Source organism: Monodelphis domestica, chromosome 5 (genome assembly GCF_027887165.1).
Source record: "Monodelphis domestica isolate mMonDom1 chromosome 5, mMonDom1.pri, whole genome shotgun sequence".
In the NCBI taxonomy this organism is placed as follows: domain Eukaryota; kingdom Metazoa; phylum Chordata; class Mammalia; order Didelphimorphia; family Didelphidae; genus Monodelphis; species Monodelphis domestica.
The window spans coordinates 125,836,893-125,859,705 of NC_077231.1; the positions used below are offsets into that span (position 1 = coordinate 125,836,893).

Consider the following 22,813-nt stretch of genomic DNA (forward strand, 5'->3'; position numbering starts at 1 on the left):
TGTTTTTTTCTCCTGGGTCCCTGCAAGTTGTTCAGGGACATTACACCACCACTAATGGAGAAGTCCATTACGTTCGATGATACCACAGTGTGTTTGTCTCTGTGTACAATGTTCTCCTGGTTCTGCTCCTCTCGCTCTGCATCACTTCCTGGAGGTTGTTCCAGTCTCCATGGAACTTCTCCACTTTATTATTCCTTTTAGCGCAATAGTACTCCATCACCAACATATACCACAGTTTGTTCAGCCATTCCCCAATTGATGGGAGCTAGCATTCTTCTGTTTAACTATTAAAGCATCATTCTTGGTAAACTCCCAAGGGCATCATTTCTCATAACAGTTTATTTAATTTAAATATAAACTTCAAATAGGCATGGCACAGTTTACAGATGTTCAAGACACTTTTGAAAAGCTTCCACACACCCCTAAAAATTTATGTCTTTCTTATTTTTATCATGGTAGCAGCAAGAAATAGCAGGAGCCTGCATACTTCCCCAGCATCCATTTTTATTTTTATTTTTTAAACCCTTACCTTCCATCTTGGAATCAATACTGTGTATTGGTTCCAAGGCAGAAGAGTGGTAAGGGCTAGGCAATGGGGATTAAGTGACTCGCTCAGGGTCACACAGCTGGGAAATGTCTCAGGCCAGATTTGAACCCAGGATCTCCCATCTCTAGGCCTGACTCTTAATCCACTGAGCTACCCATCTGTACCCCCAGCATCCATTTTTATTAAAATTAAGAGCATATAACATGAGAATTTGATGGTGCAATATCATTTCTTTGGAGACCAGGGCCTGAGCATCAGTGACAATTGGTATTTACGGTATCTAAAGGGCTTGGTCTTCTTTTCTGAGTAGACTACACCAAAAATAGTTTCTTCTTCCCTATATGTGATATATACTGATTATCATATGATAGCAAGTATCATCTCAGTGGATTAAGAGTCAGGCCTAGAGTTTGGAGATCCTGGGTTCAAATCTGACCTCACACATCCCACTTGTGTGACCCTGGGCAAGTCACTTGACCCCCATTGCCTAGCCCTTACCACTCTTCTGCCTTGGAGCCAATACACAGTATTGATTCCAATATCCATACCCATGAGATAAAAGATTTATTTCTATCACAAAGGAACGTGGAGGAAGCTAAGACTTTCCTCTCCCAGTCTGTTCAATAGGAAGAGTCAGGAACTTGTTAAAACTAGAGCCATCCCTTCTCCTCTCATCTTAGTCCAGGGCTGGGATTGGGTTCACCCAACCCTGACCTGGGAGGAATTCATGGGGTAGAGCATGTCGTTGTCTTCCTAAGGGATGAGCTAATGATGACAATATAATAGCTAGCATTTCTGTCGCTTCTCCTCTGTACTAGACACTGTGCTGAGTGCTTTACAAATAGCTCATTTGATCCCCACAACAGCTCTAGGAGGGAGAGTTATTTTCCCCAGTTTACTGTTTTGTTCACAGACAGATAACTAGTGAGTGTCAGAGGCTGTATTTGAACTCGTCCATCCCCCGAACCAGTCCCCCAAGGAACTAATTTCCTCATTGGATTCTTATTTCCATCCCAGTTTCATGTCATCCCCAAAGAAAACATATTTATATTATAATTTTTTTAAGTTGTTCAGTTGTGTCCAACTCTCTGTGACTACAATTGGGGTTTTCTTGGCAAAGATACTGGAGTGGTTTGCTGTTTCCTTCTCCATGTCATTTCACAGTTAAGAACAGAGGCAGACAGGGTTAAGTGACTTATCCAGGGTCACCCAACTAGCAAGTATCTGAGATGAGAGCTGAGCTCAGAAAGATGTTCTTTCCACTGAGCCACCTGGATGCCCATCATGTTATAAATTAGGTATATCTATTGTAAGAAATTAAATGAATTCTCCCTTGCCAACAGCTTCCAGGAACCAGAGATCCTTTGGGAAGAGTTGGGACCTTGGCATCCCAGTCTTGGTTCCTTGGTAAGAGAAACTGTGACGGCTGCTTCTATGACTGGAGCAACTGTCTGGGGAGTCTCAGTACTGCATTCCATGATTTTTCCTGCAACCATCAGAAAGTCTAGAAGCAAGCACCATGCTCATGTCCCAGTAGCTTTTACCAAGGGAACCGCTGGGACACCAAAGTCCCAAAGCTTCCCAAAGGATCTCTGGTTCTTGGAAGCTGTTGGCAAGGGAGAATTCACTTCATTCCTCTCCTTGTATTCACCAGATTCATCTCATCCATTCTTCTCTTAAATATCCTAGTCATGGAGGGGAAACAAACCCTCAAAATAGTTTCACCCTAAAGTGCAAGGGTGCAAGTGATGGCCTCATTCTGACTCTTCTGGAAACAGCTGATGATTCCTGGCTCCATCAGGCAGCCTAGGAAGGGAACCTGGGGACCTGCAAGCTCCCAGTACAGGCTTACCAGCCCTTTTTCTTTGGCAATGCAGAGTCAAGGCGGGCTCACCTTTCTCAGCATTTTGGATGGCACTACTCTGACCTGAGGGAGAGGGAGGCTGCCCTGTCTCTTAGGTCGAGCCATCTCTTGATGCCCTCTTGGGACTCTCTTCCCACATCTCTGGCAGCACTTGATTATGATCCAATAGGACTTCTCAAGGGTTTCATTTGCTACATCAGACTGACCCCCCTTTTTTTAGAAGCTCCAAGAAATGATCTGGGATGGAAATAAGAATCTAATGAGGAAATTAGTTCCTTGGGAGACTGGTTCAGGGGACGAGTTCAAATACAGCCTCTGACACTTATTAATTATATGTCTGTGAACAAATCACTTAAATACAACTGGAAAATGGGGATAATAACTCTCCCTCCTAGAGTTGTTGTGAGGACCAAATGAGATATTTGTAAAGCACTCAGCACAGTGTCTAATGACCTTGAACCGTGATGAACAGGGACTACTTCAGAGGTTTAATTATTGGTGCAGTAGCCCCTGAATTCCTATTATTCTTATTGATCATTAATGTTTTATTAAGAGATCTATTGTGAATTGTCCCCCAAATTGTTCCCCCTTGAATAGACTATATCTTTTTATAGAGACTTTTACATGTTTTGATGTTTTAACCATTTAAAAAATTATTTGTATTATCAATCCCAAAAGAAAACATATTTATATTATAGTTTTTTTAGTTGTTCATTTGTGTCCAATTCTCTGTGACTCTTTTTGGGGTTTTCTTGGCAAAGATATTGGGGTGATTTGCTATTTCCTTCTCCATGTCATTTTAAAGATAAAAGAACAGAGGCAGACAAGGTTACATGACTTGCCCAGAGTCACCCAACTAGCAAGTATCTGAGACCTGATTTGAATTCAGAAAGATGAATCTTCCTGATTCCAAGCCCAGTATTCCTTCCACTGAGCCACCTGGCTGCCCATCATGTTATAAATTAGGTACATTTATTGTAAGAAATTAAATGAGTTCTCCCTTGCCAATAGCTTCCAGGAACTGATGCAGAGCAAAATAAGCAGAACTGGGAGAACACTGTACACAATAACAGCAATATTGGATGATGATTATCCGTGAAAACTTGGCTATTCTCTGCAATGCAATGATCTGGGACGATCCTGAAAGTCATGATGGGGAATGCTATCCACCTCCAGAGAAAGAACTATTGAAGTTGTCTTTCCCATCAGTGTATTTATGGTTTTATTTGGGGGTTTTGGTTATGTATGAGTTTGCTCTTACAATAATGACCATATGGAAGTATGTTTTGCAAGATAGTAACATTTTTTAAAAAAAGAAAATATAGCTATTCATTACCAGGCAAGGTAATTGGTCTAGTTAGCTATGGAGCAAACAACTTTCTCAATTTCTCCAAGATCACAATAAGGGAGCATCTGTGGCTTGCCAACCCCAGGAAATTCTTGTGTCCTGGCATATACTACATATTTTTTTGGGAGGGGCAGGTTTGGTGCTACTTTCCAAAATGTGATAAGAATCAAAATGGCTTGCAGCTTGCTTTTGTAGGCCCAAAGCAAAATGGCTCGCCCCTCCCAACAAATACAATTTAAAGATTGCCAAGAAGTTTGACTCTGGAGAATAGTTGAAAAAAAAAACGCACCTCATTCTCTTTCTCTTGTAGACTTTGGACAGAATTTGGCAGTCAATTGAAAATAGTTTTGCTGAACTATTTTTTTTCTCTTTGCTTTTAAAATTCATTGTTACAAGGAATAGTTCATTGGGTAGAGGAGGGGGACACGGATATATTTGGAAATAAAAGTGATATGAAACCAAAAGATATTAATAAAATATTTTTTTGAAGTTTCTACTCCACCTAGCATATAGGGTTATGGGTGGGTGGGGGGTCAAACAAAAGAATGAATGTGAAATTACTTTGTAACCAATAAAGTATTATATAAATCTAAGTTATTTTTTTAAAATAGTTACCTTGCTTAAATTTCTATGGCAGAAATGGTTTGTTCTGGCCCTGGACCATTAAAAAATCACAATTAGTGTTCCTTACAGTGTTTTATTTTTGTAAATAAAAGCCAAAGAAAGAAAAATAATCCACAATGGTTTGTATTTTAAAATAAAGACATTGTTAATTTTTTAGAAATGGGTATGGGGAAAGAAAACGAAAATGGGGAAGCATCAAGGGAGCTCTAGAATAAAGCTCTTCTTTTTTGCCTTTTAATGCCCATCACAATACCAGTCCTTTTAGGTTTATTGCACTCTATTTGTCCTCATTTATTCTGTGTTCTGGCCTGTGGATGACTTTCCATTTCTTGTGGATGTCTTTCCTGCCTGGATCATACTCACTCCTTAATTTCCTCTCCATAGGTCCCGTGCTTTCTCCAAAGCCCAGCTCAGCATCGTTTCCTAAGGTAGTCTGTCTTGGTCCTTATTCCCCCATGCCTCACTGACTTTACATCTGCTTTGTATGTGTAGCAAGCTGGTGCGTGTGTGACGCAGGGTATGAACAGGACTTCTCAAAGGCATCAGGGGAATCATGCCAACCTCGAGCCCAGGCCACTTTGGGATCGTTTCCCTACTGATGCTCCTTCTGTTTCCAGGTTCTAAGACAATGTAGTGGGCAAGGAGAGACAACATGGATGGCCACATACAAGCAGGATGAAATATGTAACAGGTAATTTTTTTTTTTGTAGGAGAGGTAATTGCAGTTGGACACATATCGGGAAGGGTCTTGTGTAGGAGGCTGCGTTTCAGCTGAGCTTTGAAGACAACTAGGGAAGGGACTTCATGTGCAAAGACTTGGGGATAATGGGTAGACTGTTGTGCCTACAGAATAGTAAAAGTTAATTGGGCTGGACTGCAGAGTGCATAAAGGGGAGTGATGCCATAATAAAGGCGGAAAGATAGGTTTGAGGCCAGGGCTTTAAGTGCTTTGCAGAGAAATATCTATTGGGGATGTTTTGAGGGCATTCCTTTTCAGGTATGAATTGGACCAGATCATTTCTGAGGCTCTTTTTTACTCTGGAATTCTGCTATCTTTTAACTACTAACAATATGTTCAGAAGAAAGAACACCAAAGACATGAGGGCATGTGTGAAAATGACATCTTTTATTATAATCTCAGTATTTCAAATAAAATAAGTTAATTACACCAAATTTTCAAAATGCATTGGTGAATCAAAGCTTCAATCTCACAAATGGTTTAAACATATATCTATGCATTTATATATATGTGTGTGTGTACATATGTATACACATAAAGATATGTGGACATTTTCCTCTAGAATAAAGTGCCAGAATTTTCAGATTTAGGGATATGACTGGGAGAAATGACTCATTTATTTCAGTATAAAGTAATAAAGGTCCAAAAATGAACATAATGAATTTTTAAACATATCCCTTTCATCTCTTATTTTGAGAGCCTAAGTTAATGGATGTACAGCACTGGACTGAGTGATAGAGCTAATACCCAATTATTCATGCATTGATTATTAACTTCTTTGAGCGTGGGGATTGCTCCTTTTCTTATATAGGAGTCCCCAGCAAATAGCACAGTGCCTGACATACCGAGAATGCTTAATAAAAACTCATTGATTGGTTAAAGTCGATGCATATCCAGGAGTTCAGCTTTTCATTTACCTTGCTGCTATGCCCTCCCCTTCGCCTTTCCTCATCCCTCTGTGCTTCACTTTGTTGGCCTTTTCACCAAAAATGAAAAAGCAGGAAAAAGCAAGAGGGAAAAATTAGACACCTCCCCCCCCCAATACATACACATTCCAGCAATTCTGATATGTTTGTATGAGATTATTCATTCAAATGAAGTTTCAGATTTATCTGTGCATGTCATTTGCCCAAATGGGCCTCACTAGCATAGATGAATTCAAGTTGACTACAGGAAGTTTTGGATCCCAACCTGAGCTCTGTGAAACTATATCTTGTCACTATTTTAAATGGAGTTTAATTTAAATGAATGCTGAGATTACTAAGCTGACAGTTTTAGGAATTCCTCCACACTGGAACAAATAGCTAATTTTCCATGTTTCCTGACAATTAGTGTATACCACTGTTCGAGGTTTATAGTAATAGTAATAGTTATAGTAATAGAGTGGTATATAGGATAAATAGATATATGTCAACTCGTTTCACCTGAATTTCCAACTTCAACAAAATGGAATTTTTTTATGCTGAAATAACTTGGTTTTTAATCCGGTTAACCAAGAATTAATAAGCACATCCCAATGTGAAATCCCACACATTTCCATAACTTATCCAATAATTTTTCTAATCACAGGATGACAACTCCGAAACTTTATTTTAGCCAAGAGCTCTTTCCTCTTCTTCTACTTAGTCATTTACTAGCACTATAATAAAATGCCAAAATGTCACCCACTTTGTTCTCTCTATTTATTCCCATCTATCTTATGAAGATTTTAATGAACGTGGAAAACATTTGGCACAGGTAGAGAGCAGCAGCAGGTAAACAAAGAAACCTGACTATTAGTTTCTGGATAGTAAATGCTTACTAAGATATTTTGAGGAAAAGGAGATCACATTTTTCCTCTGTACCATTTTGTCCAAGTCTCCATAAAATATTTGCACTTGTATCCCTTACAGGCAAAGTGTCTTGAAGAAATTTCTAAACAGCTGTGGTTAAAAAAAATGATGTTTGCTAAATTAAACCCAATTAGCCACAAACAAATTGTGAAACAGATGGGCAGGGTAGATCAAAAGGGGGAAATGTCAGCAAAAGAAACCATGTGGCTTCATTTAAAACATCACTACCATACAACTAAGTATTTGTAGATGAGAAGTGGTGTGTTGTGATGGGTAGGAAGCTGGTCTTGGACTCAGGAGACTTAGGCTCAAGTTTAGTGTCTACCATATATAGGCAGACTCATTCAACCATTAACCTCTCAGTGACCCAGACTGTTTTTCCTAGACTAGAAGTTGCAGAGAAGGTGCTCATTTTATTGGGGAAAATTTCCTTATTGGGGAGTTCCTTATGCCAATGAAATCACAGGTAGAGTTTGAAAAAATTATTTGTGTGACTTTAGAGAGGGAAGATGTTCTGCATCATATTTAATTTTGTTCTTTTAATTATTTTAATTTTGGTATTTTCTGGCTTCCTTTAGTCAATGAAATAAATGTTAGGATGAAAGAACATTGTTAACATTTGTAACCTAATTTTCTGTTCTATTGCTATTAGCCCAAGCATAGCATCAATAATCTGCTTTTAAACATAGATCTAAGATATGAAAAAAATATTTATAAAGGCCCATATTTTTGTCACATGCTTGCTTCTTGCTCAGACATGTTCTTCATCAGTCTTTGCTTAAGGCTGTAATGAATTTCCCACCATGGCTTGCATGCTGGATTTAGGAATGAGAACACCTGGACTTCAATCCAACCTCCAAAATTTCCCAGATATGTGACCACTGGCAAGTCACTACTTCTGTCTAATAGGCCTCAGCCTTCTGAAACTGGGGGTAACCAACACTTTTAGTACCTTCTTCAAAGGACTGTTTGGAAACTCAAAAATAGTGTATGTGAAGCATTTTGTAAACTTTAAAGCATCATATAAAATTATTAATATCAGCATCTGTGGCTAGTAAGTCTGTCCAACAGAATAGTACTGCTTTCTCTGGGAATTACTTTCTTATACTGCTATTGTGTAGACATCTTCCCTAAGGATCTCTGAAGATAAATTCTAAAATAAGTTTAATCAGAAGAAAAGGGGATTTTTTTTTATTAGATATGATGAGATGGATTTTTTTCTTTTCTTTTTAAAGGCACCCTTTCAACTTCAATGAAAACACAAATTATCAGATGGTTTTCTAAAATCTTTGTAAATGAAAGATCAAGGTATAGACAAATGCTTAAATTTTTAAAATGCAACTGTACATAAAATAATATAACTTCATGGTTCAAGTTTAAAATACATTGTGTCACAAGGCAGTGAGTGACCATTTAGGTGATGTTTCAAAACTTCTTTGATCTACTGAAATCTTTGAAACATTTATGTGAATAAGCTCTCTCTTTTTCTCCCCAGTCTCTACACATAAATATTCTTTCTCTTTCTCTCTCTGCTGGTTATCCTGGAATAAACTGTTAATCTTGATATAGACATTGATAATCACTATCTTACCTAAATGAAAGGTCATTTTCATAGATGTTCTGGCATACCTCAATGCTTCTCAACTCCTCCACACCTTAAAATGTGGTTTCATAATTTGCCATTGCACCCCCCCCCCAATAATCATCAACCTTTTGAGGATGGGCTTTTCTGAATTTAGCTAGATTAAACCTTAGAAGAAAGTTCTCCATCCGGCCAGAATATGAAGTCTCTTTAGTTTAGGAGAACCTGACAGTAGTTTGCATTTTATAGGCAATGCTTTGAGAGTCGACAGTTATGATGATGTATAAATCAGAAGTACAGTTTTACTGGCATATTCAGTATTACAAAAATGTACAAGAAACCATTTCCAAAGTTCTGTATTATTTATCATTCTTGTAAATAATATAGCTTGGAAATAGATGATCATAAAATTTCTGTCCTGCAAAGGGCTTTAGAGTCCACTCACCTAGTAGGTCTAAAAGATAATGGTGCTTAACATGAAAGATGTATTAATTGGGAATCATTTAGAATTTTGGATAGTCGATTTAGCCAATCTGGGTCTCAACTACTTTTAATTTAATAGTTATACTTTATATTTGTATTGTTCCATATTTGCCAGCCTGTATAACCCCAGAGTGACTACAAGATAACCTTTGCTATATATTTATTTATTAATTTGTTTGCATAGTAATCTTCAATGGAAAGAGTTCTCCAGCTTCATATTTAGGGTAAAAAAAATTTTGTTTTATATCATGAGGCAATGGATGTCTTCTGTGAGTATCCAATATGTATCTTCTGTGAGTATCTACTTTCCTTGGTTCCAGGAAAGTAGGAAAAGGCCAAAATTAGTATATGAAGAACATTACTTTCTAACATCAATTGTTTTAAACTTCCAATTTAATAAGGTGAGGAGAAAAGAATAGGAAAAAAAGATTGTTGTTGGTGTAGTGAATCGTGGTTTTCATTTATGGTACATTTTGTCCCCTTTTTGGGAATAGGCAAAAAGAGCTAAGAAATGTCTTCTGACCTGGTATGAAGGATTTTGTGTTATTCACTTTGATCATTACCCTGCTGCTCATAACAGTATACCCATCAGAAAGGATCCAGAGCTAATCTGGGGATCTTAAAACCTACTCCACAAATGGAAATCTAATTCCACCCTGGAAAGGGAAGATTTAACATTGAATAGACTGCAGTCCCAGAACTGTCCTAATCTGAAGAGATTTTTCTGCATGATATCCAATCACATTTGTATTGGTCGTATTTTAAAACAAGGTGATGTCTTCAGAATGGACTATATGCAAACAGAAACGTTGAAAATGTTAAAAGCATAAATATGCTGTAATAACCACAGAATGGAGCCTCCCGGACAGAATTCTCCCTTTGCCAAAAGAAGTGATAGCATCTTTTTTTTTTTTTTGAGGGGAAGGAGAGGGAGAGATGGAAGAGAGAAAGAGAGAAGCCATCATTTGATTATTTGGTTTGTATTTTCAAATAGCCAACCCTGCCGTAGCACAGCTTCTCCAGGAAAGCCAGTTCTTTAACTGCTGATTTTGGTAAGCATCTTGTTAATTGCCTGCTTGACATGCGTGGTGGAGCTTCGCCTCCTTGTCTTCCCCTGGACCATCTTCCGACGCCGGACCTCACGGCACAGCTCATAGAACACTTCTGTGATATTCCCTTCTCCAGTGCAAGCTGAACATTCATAAAATGCACAGGCCAGGTCAGTCGCCAGCTTCTCTCCTTCTTCTGTACTAACTTGCCTTGAGTGGTCTAGGTCAGCTTTGTTTCCCACTAAAATCAGAGTCACATTCTTGGGCTTTTTGATCTCATCCAGCAAGTTCTTAAGTGGAAGCACATCCTCAAAGCTTCCCCGGTCCGTAATGTCATAGACCAGCACAAAACCTTCTCCCCATCTCACATGTCCTTCCCTCTGAATAGCATCCTCCTGTTGACAGAGAAAGGACAATTGGGGAGCTAAAGAGAATAGCATTAAGAATACCCTACAAGAGGGATTGGAGGTGGCTCGGACTGAAATCTCTCTAGATTTCCATTTCTGAAATCATAATCAAATCAATATTGGTATTGCTACTAGAAAGAATGTGTTGGATCTCCTTCCCTGAAACTTCCAGAGCCAAAAATGACTCTTACGGGTCTCTCTCTCTCCCCCTCCCTTCCTCTCCCTCTTCTTCTCCTCCCACCCCATCTCTCTGTTTCTCTTTAATCTCCTACCTTCCATCTTAGAACTGATATTGTATATTGGTTCCAAGGCAGAAGAATGGTGAGGGCCAGGAAATGGGGCTTAAGAGACTTGTCTAGGGTCCCTCAGTTAGGAAGTATCTGAGGCCACATTTGAACCCAGGACTTCCTGTCTTTAAGCCTGGTCTTCTATCCACTGAGCCACCTACCTGCCCCGTGTTGTCTCTTCATTTTAAACTAAAAGCCCCTTGAGCACAGCAAGTGTCTTCTTTTTTATATCTGTATCCCCAGTTTAGGGTAATATCAACACATGCTAAGTGCTTGGTATATCTTTTTCATTTACTCATTTTATATGAAGCCTCTCTCCCAACTAACTGAGACAAGAGTCAAAATTTTATTTGTCTTTTTAAAGTTTATGTCTCGGGGGCAGCTGTTCTGTGGATGGAGAGCCAGTTCAAACCTGGCCTCAGACACTTCCTAGTTGGGTGACCCAGTTCTGCCTGGGAACCAATACCCAGTATTGATTCTAAGACAGAAGGATAAGGGTTAAAAAAAAAAAAGTTAATGTCTGGAGCCTTCAGGGGTTAGAGGGTGTGTGCCTGAGCCTGACCAGGGTGAGGCAGGAACAAATAGGAGCCTGTTTGGAAGCCTGCCTGAGAGCAGGGGGAAATGTGTGGGCTGTCGCCTCCTCTGTTAGACCTGAGCTCCTTGCATCCCTCGCAAGGACTGTCATTTTTCATGTGGCATTGCGGTGCCTTGATCAGTAACTTGCATGAGGCATGCACTTAATAAGTATTGAGTGGAACTGTACAACTGAAAAGGCCATCCCAGGCATATTAAGTGCTTGGATAATTTGGACAAAATCCTTCTTTATTCATCAATTCAGACTCCCACAGAAGCTCTCAGTTTTAATAGTCACGCCAGAGTACTTCTATTTCCCAGGCTAAGCTGACCCATTACTCATGAGACCTCTTCATTGCACGATTTCATCAAGGAAAAGACTCCTAGTTTTGCTTCTCTTAGTGCCTAATCCAGGACACATTTTAGTCAAAATCCTTACCTACCTGACCAGCTGTGTCTAGTATGTCCATGGAAAGAACTTCATCATCGATGGTTGCTTGATGCCGATAAGTTGATTCTGGGGGAAAAGGGGGGGAAAGGCACAAGAATAGATTAGCAAACTGGATTGGTTTGTAAGATTTGGATTAGCACCAATGGAAATGCATGTTTGTGTTTCTGTGTACATACGGAGGTGGCATTTCAGCTTTTAATTCTACACGAAGGTAACCGTGGGTGATTTGGGCTTTTGATTGCTCTTGAGCTCGGGGTGCTCTGCACACAGCACATGGTCAATATCTTTGCGGAAATGAAGGAAGCGATGCCAAAGTCACAACAGCCACTATGACAGGTGTTCACAGTGATGTCCGAAAAATGAGAATCCCAAATAAAAGTGTACAGTGAGGTCGGCTTCATTTTGTATTTGTGTATGAAGAGGGAGAATGTGTGTGAGGCAGAGACGGAGAGAGGACCAGAGGCTATGTGTGATAATAACAGTAATAGCAGTGACTCGCATAGCTGCCATTTGATTCTCACGACCCTCGGGGGCACGTGCTCTTATTAGCCCCATTTTAGAGAGGAGGAAACTAAGGCAAACGGAGGCTAAATGCTTTGAGCAGTGTCTGAAGCAGGATTTTAGCGGAGATGTTCTTGAGCCCAGTGTGCCAGGCACCAGGCTAAATTCTCCACAAGTGGGCGCTGTGCTGAGCCTCGGCTTACAGGTCAGGGCACTGAAGCGACCAGGGCGGCAGTGACTTGTCCCTCTGTCTGGGGGCACACTTGAACTCGGGAGAGGCCGCCCCCTCTGGGCCCCAGCTCCGTGGGGCCCATACGCGCCCTCGGGGAAAAAGGGGCAGGCACTGTATTCTCCAGTTGGAGAAATCCTGGAAACATTCATCAGAGGATCCCCATTCTCTTTCTGTCTGCAGCAAGGCGCTGAGCTCGCCTTGGGAGATAACGATTGCCCATTCCAGACATAGGTTCCGCCACAGACCCTTCAGAACAGACCCTGTGTCAGCCCGGCTAAACCCCTGGGCCCCACAGCAAGCATGGAAAGCACTTCAGGCATTCAGGTCAGGCAGGCCTTTGGGACCCCGGGGTGGGCGGGGCCTGAGTGGCTCCCAGAGGGTGGGGCTCCGCCCTGGCTCAGTCCAGACTCCGCCCCTGCGCTCTGGGAGGGTTCCCAAAGCAGTCTCAGAGGCCAGCCATGATGGCTGAAAGAGCCAGGCATGAGCATGCTTATTCTGAGAGCAGCAAACGAAGCCTGGGACCAAATGCAGGAACACGGGAATGCCTCTTCCTGGCTAGGGGCTCCCTGTCTCCCTGCTCTCGAAGCCCTCCTCCTCGTGGCAGCCCCTGGCTCTAAGTGGCCCTCAAGCTGCTCCATAAACTCCACCAGTTCCAGGCCTAGAGACAGGAGGTCCCAAGTTCAAATCTGGATTTAGACACTTCCAAGCAGTGTGACTCTGGGCAAGTCACTTAACCCCCATTGCCTACCTAGCCTATGCCGCTTCTGCCTTGGAACCAATACACACTATCGATTCTAAAATGGAACTTATGGTTTAAAAAATAAAACAGTAATGAAAATGATAATAAAAATACATATACAATACAACTCTAGTAACAGCTAACATTCATATAGCACCCGCTTTGTGCCACATACTGTGCTATGTGCTTTACAAATATCTCATTTGATTCTCAGAATATCCCTGAAAGATCGGTGCCCTTACTGTTGCTCTGCCTCCATTCCTCATGCTTTTGCACCTACTCCATCAAGTCTAGCTGGCCTCTCTTCTCTGGTTTCCAGCAAGACCCAGCTCAAGCATTTTGCTCTGGGGTCTTTCCTGGTTCCCTCTGCCACGTAGGACACCCCCCCCCAGTTGGTGGGTGGGCATGAGGAGACAGGTGGTCCAGATCTGAGTATGCATCTGTGCACATTCTCTCTTCTTTTAGAGTGTAAAACAGAAGCTCCTTGAGGTCAGGGATGGGTTTGTTTTTGCAGAGCCCACCTTCGCCCCATTTTCTGGGGCTGAACTCTGAGACGATCTGGCAGCAGTGCCCAGAGCCTCTTGCTAGCCTTGCCCCTGCCTGTGTGCCTACACCAAGACAGTCCCAAGGCAGGGCAAAGCCCCATCCCCCACCAGGCATCTAGAGTGGGGGCAGTGGCTATCCTATAAGCACCCAGGCCTCTCCTTAAGGCTTCCTTCTGGGCCCTCCCCTCCCCTGTGACTAGCCTTTTTCTCCTGCACTGCCTCCTCCTCCTGGAGACCTCTGGCTTCCTCTGCCTTTTCCCACCCCGCACCCCCCCATTCTCCCTTGGGATCCTGGTGGCGGCTGCCTGTCAGCCTTCCTGCTCTCTTGTGGAGTCTGGCTAATAGTGCCCTCTCTTCTGCCCTCCTGCCAGAGGACCAAATACACGAACATATACGTCACTGGTTGTTAATTACTGATATGAACATGCCTCTGGCATTCCTTCTCAGGCCATCCATCTTCCACACTCCTCAAGGTCTACTCTCTTCACCCAGGGATGGCCAGGGACGCCAAGGCTCTGCTTTCCCATGGCTGGTCCTCTGCTTCTTACTCCGCACCGCACACCGAGCCTCTGATCTCCCCAAGCCTTTGGATCCATCCCCTCTCCGCACTCTCTCCGTAGCCGCCGGGGCAGCTTCATTTTGTCTTTGTGCCCGTGGTGGTTAACAAAGGGCCTGGCACCTAGCGGGCACCCAAGACATGCCTGTTGTTTGATTTCCCAGCCCCTCTGTAAAAAAGGGCACAGCCATTCTTTGTTGTCATTTGGCTCTTTGGCATGCTATAGACAGTCGGAGTCCTCAAAGAAATATTCTGCCATAATCATTTTTATCATCAATGCTCCAGTTTGACCTTGGAGAGCCACAGGAAATGCCACACAAATGCTCCAGGCACAGACTCATCCCCCTCCCTCTTTTTCCTTTGATGGTTCTGGTGGTGTCTCCTTATCCTGGCATCTTTGCTGGCTCCCTCCTCTAAATGATTAGCATTATAATTGAAGCCTCTGCTAAAGCCAGAGTTTGGGGCTATATCTCATCTACTTCTTCATTGCCTAAAAAAATAAGGGTGATTTTTCACTGTGTATTCCACAATAAATTCGAAATGAATTTCAAACACAGAATTCCTCAGTAGGGAGAAATGAAACATAATAAAAATTATATGAAGTTATGCAATCATTTCCTTTTTTAACAGAGAAGAAAAAAACTAAATGGAGGAAATGAGGAAAAGTCTGCTGAGGGAATGACAGTGGGTGGTAGGAGTCATTTAATCTGCTTTGAATACCAGCTTTACACAAATATATTTTTATATGAGCTGATTCCATTTCTTATTAAGGTATCTGATTTTCAGGCAAACTCATTAAGAGTTTTGCCTACAAGGGCTTCATGCATATTTACTAGGGTTTTTCTTTGTTTTAAAAAATACATATTTTGGGAGGCTACATTTTGCTTTGACACAACAGCTACTACCCACCAAAGGAAGATTCCTCCCTCCATATCCACAAAATATGTGGTTTAGCAAAGTGATTTGGCAAAAGTGGTTTAGCAAAACCACTTAGTAATTCTGAGGGATGGACAGAGCTTTCTACTTTGGTAGTTGACTGTTAAATGGAAAGGAAGGATGTGTGAATTAAGGTTTTGTTGCCTCCTTTTATATTTTTAAAATTTAGATTACTGCATTCATTGTGCTTATTATTCTTTTGGCACTTATTTATTCATTTTACATCACTTCATGCCAGTCTTCCTATATTTCTCAGAACTCTCAATACTTCTATGGAACTATTACAGATTTTTATAACAAGAGATTTTCCCCTCCAACAAAGCAAACTGCAACCCACCCATCCCCAGTTGCTGGAGGATGTTTGTCCTAGTATTCCCAGGCATTACTCCATGTTCCTAGTTTGCATTTCTAATATTTGTTTCTAGTTGCTTTGCTCACATCTGGTGCTAAACAAATTTTCTAATACTTCATCATTTACCAGTGAAGAGAACCATATTCCTGAATGCCAGTCAAAACAAACAAAAACAAAACAGAACCTCAAAACAAAAACAACTAATACACATCTTTAATGGTGAGGTTAACTACTGAAAAACTTGATACTATAGAAAGGGCTAAAGTGAACTCTTTTAAATTAAATTAAAGCAAAGGAAGTTTATTTGAATATGCCAAGATGGTTGGCTAGAAGAAAAGCAATTATTATTAGATCCAGAATAGAAGACCCAAATTCAACATGATCCTGACAATGGAAATAATATTATTCTTAAACAATTCTTGCTGAAATGGTTGATATTACAATAATTGCTGATAAAAATTCTAAAACTGTTGCTAGCTTCCTTAAAGGTAAAGAGCAAGTAAAAAATGTTTTTGCATTCTTCCTCTGTATGAAAACCATCATTTATCATTTCTGTACCTCTGGCCGTCAAAGACAAGGGGCATTGCAGATGTGCAGAATTCATCTATGGACTTTCTTAAGCATAAACATTTTCTGGAATTAAGAGTATCGATTGCTTCAAATGCACCTATTTGTAGATGATATTGTATTAACTGCAGCAGGTCTTCCTCAAACAAGATCCATGGCAACTCAAAAGTTATTACTCTATAAAGAAAAACTGAGTAGATGGAAGAAATCTAGCCTCAGGAACTTACTTACTGGCTGGGTGAATCTGGGCAAATTACTTAACTTCTGTCTGCCCCAGTTTCTTCATATCTAAAATGGGGATAATAATAGTGCCTACCTAGTAGAATTGTTGTGAAGATCAGATGAGTTAATATTTGTAAAGCAATTTGTAACCCTCGAAGGATTATATGTTGTTATTAGCTACTATTGTTATGTGGATAAAGACATGTAATTATGCAGGGAGACCACTGAGTTTGTTTGGAAGTACTTATATAGCACATGTAGGTACTGCAGATAGATAATGAGCCTGGCCTGGCATTGGACAGGAGAGGAACGGGATGGATTGTTTTGGAGAAACTACACAATACTTTTAATGTGATGCCAAAGGCCAACAAACCATGTTTTCAGAAGAGTTAAATTGCAGTTGACACAAAAGGGCTTAAGTAGCTACGACATATCATTAACAGTGATATACATAGAAGAAATGAAATAAAAGGTACAACCATAACAATAACAATAATAATTAGGTTCTGGGCATTATCTCTTTCATCCTCACAAATGTCCAGTGAGTTTGGGGCTTTATTATTATTCCCATTAGGGACGAGAACACTGAGGTAGAGAGAGGCCACCCTTGCTCAGGGTTCTGCAACGGAGGAAGCATCTGCCTGAGGATCTGACCACTGGCCTTGCTGACTGCCTCCACGTTCTGCTCCCTCTATAGTCCAGGCACCTCCTAGCACCTCATGGGATCATGGCGTACCTACCAGAGAGCGACGAGAAACAGGCCACCCAAAAGTTGATCTGGTATCTATGAAATAAGAACAGACCAAAGGCCTGAAGCAGATTGGGGAGACCCTGGATGGATGATCCAGGAAAAGCTAAGGCCAAGAAGCACACAGAGCACCTTTGCTAGGAAGGAGAGCATGGCTCTATGAGGATTGAAGCTAATGAGAATATGATAGTCACAAAATTAGCCACGTTCCTGCTATTCAGTCATTTCAGTCATGGCTGACTCTGTGGGCCCCATTTAGGGGTTTTTCTTGGTAAAGATACTGGAGTGGTCTGCCATTTTTTTCTCCAAATACATTTTACAGATGAGGAAACTGAGGCAAATAGGGTTAAATAACTTGCCCAGGGTCACTCCTTGCCCCCACTGTACCACCTGCCTGCCCCTAAAATCAGATACAGGGCAATTCTAAATTTACTGCAGAGAATCAAATGAGATAATGTATGTAAAGATCTTTTTGTACCTTAATTTATTATATAAATGGTAGTTATTCATTTTCTTCAGCCCCTCAGGAATCAACAAATTGGCAAATAAGCAAATTCTCCTATGGCTGTGAAAAGGATGCAGAATTGGGGGAGTTTTTATCAATATTCTGCTTCATCAGGCTCATGACACTTCCCTTTTTTCTAAACATTTATTCTTCATTTGTAAACTGATGGGGTTGGGGTAGATGACCTCTAAGTTGTTGCCTTGATCTAATATTCTATGGAGTCTATGTTCCCGGCACAAAATGGATAGCCCTTGAATGCTGGTATTGAGACCAATAACCTAGGAAACCAAGGATTTGATAGAGGTAAATAGCTCCCTTTATGCTATCTTCTGAAATACAAGTACAGCTGAAAATCTGGCTGCACTTCAACTGCGGACTGGGTGGGATGGACCGGGAATTTCTTAGCTTGGATACTGACTATAAGCTATCAGCCAAGGAAATGCAATTCCCACTGCAAAAGAGTTAATGAAATCCTGGCCTACCAGTATGTCAGAGATTTGACACTCTTGAGCTCATAAAGCTTCTGATCAAAGCTTTGGTTGCTTAGCAGCTGTATTTAAAAGCCATTTTACAATACATTTTCTTTTATGTTTATATTTGCGGGTAAGAAGAATATGTCAAAAAATCAGTCTATAGATTTTCATTGGTAGCAAATTTCTTGGAGAAAAACAGAAAGGAATTCATGGCTACTTAAAAAAATAGCAATAGCTGTTAACTGATGACTAAATTGGAACCCTTCTCAGAAGAATACAAATATGTTATGAACTTGTAATTTTTTATTTGCTGTTTCATTTACCGGAAAGTACCAATTTAGCAATCATAATTTATGTTTTTTCTACTTATTTTTCATAAATCATTTGTTTTTAGAAAGCATAATCTCTGTAAAGATATGCTCCATGAAAACAAAATTCATAGAATCTAGAACTGCAAGTGGACTCAAAGAACATCTAATTCAATCACCTCATTTTACACATAAGGAAACTGAGGCCCAGTCAATCAGAGCATTTATTAGTCAATTACATCATGCCCAGGACTATGCTAAGTGCTGTGGATATGAGAGAGATAAAAACATCATTCCTGCCCTCAAAGAAGTCACACACTAATCAGGGAGGAGGATAGGTAAACGCATACATAAGAGAAAGGTAATGGGATCTGGAAAGGGCCTCTGATTCCAGAGATAATTCTCTTTCCACTGAACCATGCTGAATGGAAGTAAGGAGAAATTAAAGGAAATATGAATGCATTTTTAACTGAAATTTTATCTTCAATATTATAGTATATTTAGTACAGTAATGACACATTTTAAATATATGTGTATATTGTTAAAGAACAGGCAGAAAATGTTGGGTATGAAAATATCTTTTTAAATTTTACCTTGTATAGTATAATATTATATTTCCTAGAATCTATCCTATGAAGACAGCTCATTTAAAAAGCACCATTGAGGAATTCTGGCAAAACAGCCAAGTGAGGGGGTTATCCATTAGAATGGGAGCTCCCTGAGGGCAGGGGAGGTTTATCTTTCTTTGTATCCCCAGTTGGGCTTCATAAATGCTTATTGACCAATTTATGGGTTGTAAGGACCCAATTTTCTCTATCAACTCAAAACAGATAAAAATATTCCAAATAAACTAAAAGAACAAATGAAAGAGGAAAAAGGAAATACATTTTCACAGAAAGGGAAGAAGATATTAGCAACAATAATAATATTTATGCAACACTTCAAAGTTTGCATGTTACATATGAAATCTCTTGATTTTTATAACGACCCTAGGAGGTAGGTGCTTGTTATGATGATGATGATGATTTTTTCTCTCTTACCTTCTGTCTTGGCATTGATGATACGAGGGATCAAGACTAGGCTCTCTTGAGGAAGGCCGGTCTCGAACCAGCACTTCGCAGAGCCCATGAAGGGCCAGAGACCTTATTGGGGGGAGCACAGAACAAACTGTATAATGGAGCCTTCGGCATTCAGATGTTCTTGTGGAAATGCTTTTTCAGACAATGTGGCAGAGCCTCAGAAAGGCTGTTTCATGCCGCTGCTTCCCAAAACACTTTAGACATTTTGTAGGCGCAGGTGAAGAAATTACATCAGCAAACTGTTCTGCAGTTGAGGTTGATATCCAGGGGAAAGAATGAGTGGATTCCACTCCTTTGGGATTCTAGTTAGAGTTATTGCAGAATTAATTCTGCTTTTCTGGAGATTCTTCTTGACAATCTCTTACTCGGTTGTAATTCTTCATTGTATGTAAGACCTTTTCTTTGCTCGGAGATAGCCAGCACAGTGGATAGCGCCCTAGATTTTAGAGGCAGGAAGACTTGAGTTCATGCAGACTCTCTCCAATTTTTCTGTGTGTCCGTCGCATCTGGACCAGAGTGTGAGGTGAGCTCCTGGCCAGAGGGACACTGCCTTTCTTTGTATTCCTGGGCTCGGCACAGTGCCAGGAACACGGGAAGACGTGATGAATGCTTATGGACAAAGCATCCTTGAAGCCTTTCCACATTTAAGGACTGACACAACTTACCCTCCAAGGGCATCATTGCTGAGAACACAGGGTTACCGTGGGATCATAATGAGCCTCTAAAGTAGGATTGGGGGGTGAAGATCCAAAGACTAGGGACGAGAGAATGACATAAAGGATACTGAAGCAATGTTTTTTTTAAATAAAAAAAAAGTTACTATGAATATGAACATACCAAGGGTTGGGTCATATTCCCAGATGAACCTTTTGGTCAGAAATCTCACCACCAGAGCTGTGGAAGAAAGAAGAGATGTTTCATTACAATTTAAAAACTTGATAATCTTGTAAAGAAAATATGGACATTTGCCTCTGTGTGCTGGCTATCTGCAATGGCAATGTCTCATTGGTTTGCCTCATCCAAATACTTTCTTATCTTGGTCCCATTTTGGATCAAAATTTAATCATAATTAAAGCTGCTGTATTTAATGGGTCAAAAGCACATATTAAAGCACTTGGGAGCTAATCCTCTCTTCAGAGATCCAGATGATTCTGCACACAAGCAATCTTAGTAGCACAAAGTCCTTCCATCCTCTGTAAAGCGCTGATGGGGACAGAAAGATGGCAGCTGATACTATTTCATGCTGAGACCACTAGTTGGCCTTACTGATGACATGTAGCTAAAAGCAAAATGGACAAAAAGATCCAGGATTTCAAAATGGTGGAATAATCTTTGTCATTCAAGTAATGTTAAGTGGATTTTAAAGACAATTACCACATAAATTCAAAAACAGATTAGCCAGCAGTGCATGTGATCATTACACCGGCAAGAATCCAGGCAGCCTGGAGATAGGAAATCCTGGATTCAACTGTGGCCTCAGCCACTTCCTTGCTGTGTGACCCTGGGCAAGTCACTTAGCTCCTATCGCCTAAGTCCTGGCCCTTCTGACTTAAAGTTGTTATGAAGACAGAAAGTTAAAAAAATTTTTTTTTAAATGACATATATCACCAAGAACTGTTTCACCTAGAATGGGGGCGGGTCTAAGAACACAGAGAAATGTGTGCATATTCTCAAAGGCAAAAAAAAACCAAAAAACTGATTTTAAACTCTGCATTCCTTAATAGGCTAATATGATTTTTATCACCAAAAAATGGGTGATGAATTATTTTGTTGGTGACAAGAATTCATGAAGGGAGCTATGAGCTGCATCAGCTGAAAAGTTTCTCACACTACTGAATCAGGTATGAAATGTATTGGTTATTAAAGGATACTTATGGAAATGGTACATATATCTCAGATATTCTCTGTTTAGATGAGGGAAACTATAAAGTTAGTCCTGAGTAATGATAACGCTGCAAGGCAGAGGAAAGCTGTCACAGGAACCTTCTGAAATTGACCCTAAAATACTTTGACTTAAAAGGTTCAGGACCAGTTGATTAGGTCTGAAAAATAACATTGTGTCCTATCACAGAAAGTATTGACTTCATTTGAGGCAAAATATTAATAATGCTAGAGGTGGTGAGTTCCAAGATGCTTTGGTCCTTTTCATGGTAAGCAGACTTGGGATAGGAAGTCAGTTACTGCAGACTCTTGAGACATGTTCTTTAAGTAATCTGAGCAGAATTATATATCCATTTAAGATGCAGCATTAATATTAATAATTAAAGTAGCATTATCAGAGGTGAAATATTTTTTTCACAAAATAAATTTTGGTTAAAAGATTACTAATGGGAATAATTCAACTAAAGTAGCACTTCATTTATTGTCTATGTAGGAAACTAAAATCTGACTTTTAAGATTATAGCCATTTTCCAAACACATTTCTCTATTACGTTGTTTTTATTTTTCTATTATTAAGTATCTCCAATAATCTGTTCCATTATATCCACCCTCCTCTGAAGAACTTTGTTTTCCTGAAAAATAAAGCCCTTAATACATACCTGGATAGTTGAGCAAAAAAAATTCCTACACTAATTCATGTCTGAAAATGCATGTTTCTTTCTTCATTTTAAGTTCATCAGTTCTCTCTAACAAGGTGGTACATGTTTAATCTTTGGTCTTTTGTACTTATGGATTATCATTGAATTCATCAGTTTTTCAAAGCCTTTCAAAGTTGTTTTTCTCTATAATGTTATCATTGTTTAAATTGTCCTCCTGTTTCTATTTCACTTCTCTCTGCACCAGTTCATAGAGATGTTCCCAGTTTCCTCTGAAATTTTCTACTTTATTATTTCTTATGGTACAATATTCCATTATGCTAATCTACCAAAATTTATTTGTTGCCCAATGAGAGGCCATCTTCTTAGTTTCTAATTTTGGGCATCCATAAAAAACTGCTATAAATATTTGTATATCTATAGATTCTCTTCTTTTTTAAAATTTCTTTAGGGGTATAGGTCTAGTAGCGGTATAACTGAATCAGAGGGTATATAAAGTCTTCTAACTTCCCAGGCTTATTACTAAATTATTTTCCAGAATGGCTTGACCAATTTACAACTCCACCAAAGTACCTGTTTTTCCATAGTCCCTCCAATATTTGTGATCTTACTCTTCTGTCATTTTTGCCAGTTCAAAAATTCTGAGCCAGAACTTGAAAGTTGATTTAATTGGTATTTATGAGTGATTTAGAGTATTTTCTCATGATTGTTGACAGCTTGGATTTCT

General features: G+C 40.0%; 1 protein-coding gene across 2 annotated transcripts in view; it reads right to left on the reverse strand.

Moving 5' to 3' along the window:
* Positions 1-5,488: 5,488 nt before the first annotated feature.
* Positions 5,489-22,813, reverse strand: part of RERG (RAS like estrogen regulated growth inhibitor) — a 123,865-nt gene continuing 106,540 nt past the window's right edge. For both annotated transcript variants that reach the window (XM_007503606.2, XM_056799293.1), the window contains exons 3-5: positions 20,387-20,443; positions 11,779-11,852; positions 5,489-10,463 (exon numbers count right to left, since the gene is read on the reverse strand). In XM_007503606.2, the coding sequence (XP_007503668.1) occupies positions 10,056-10,463; positions 11,779-11,852; positions 20,387-20,443 (539 nt within the window). In that variant the 3' untranslated portion in view covers positions 5,489-10,055. The remainder of the gene's footprint in view (positions 10,464-11,778; positions 11,853-20,386; positions 20,444-22,813) is intronic.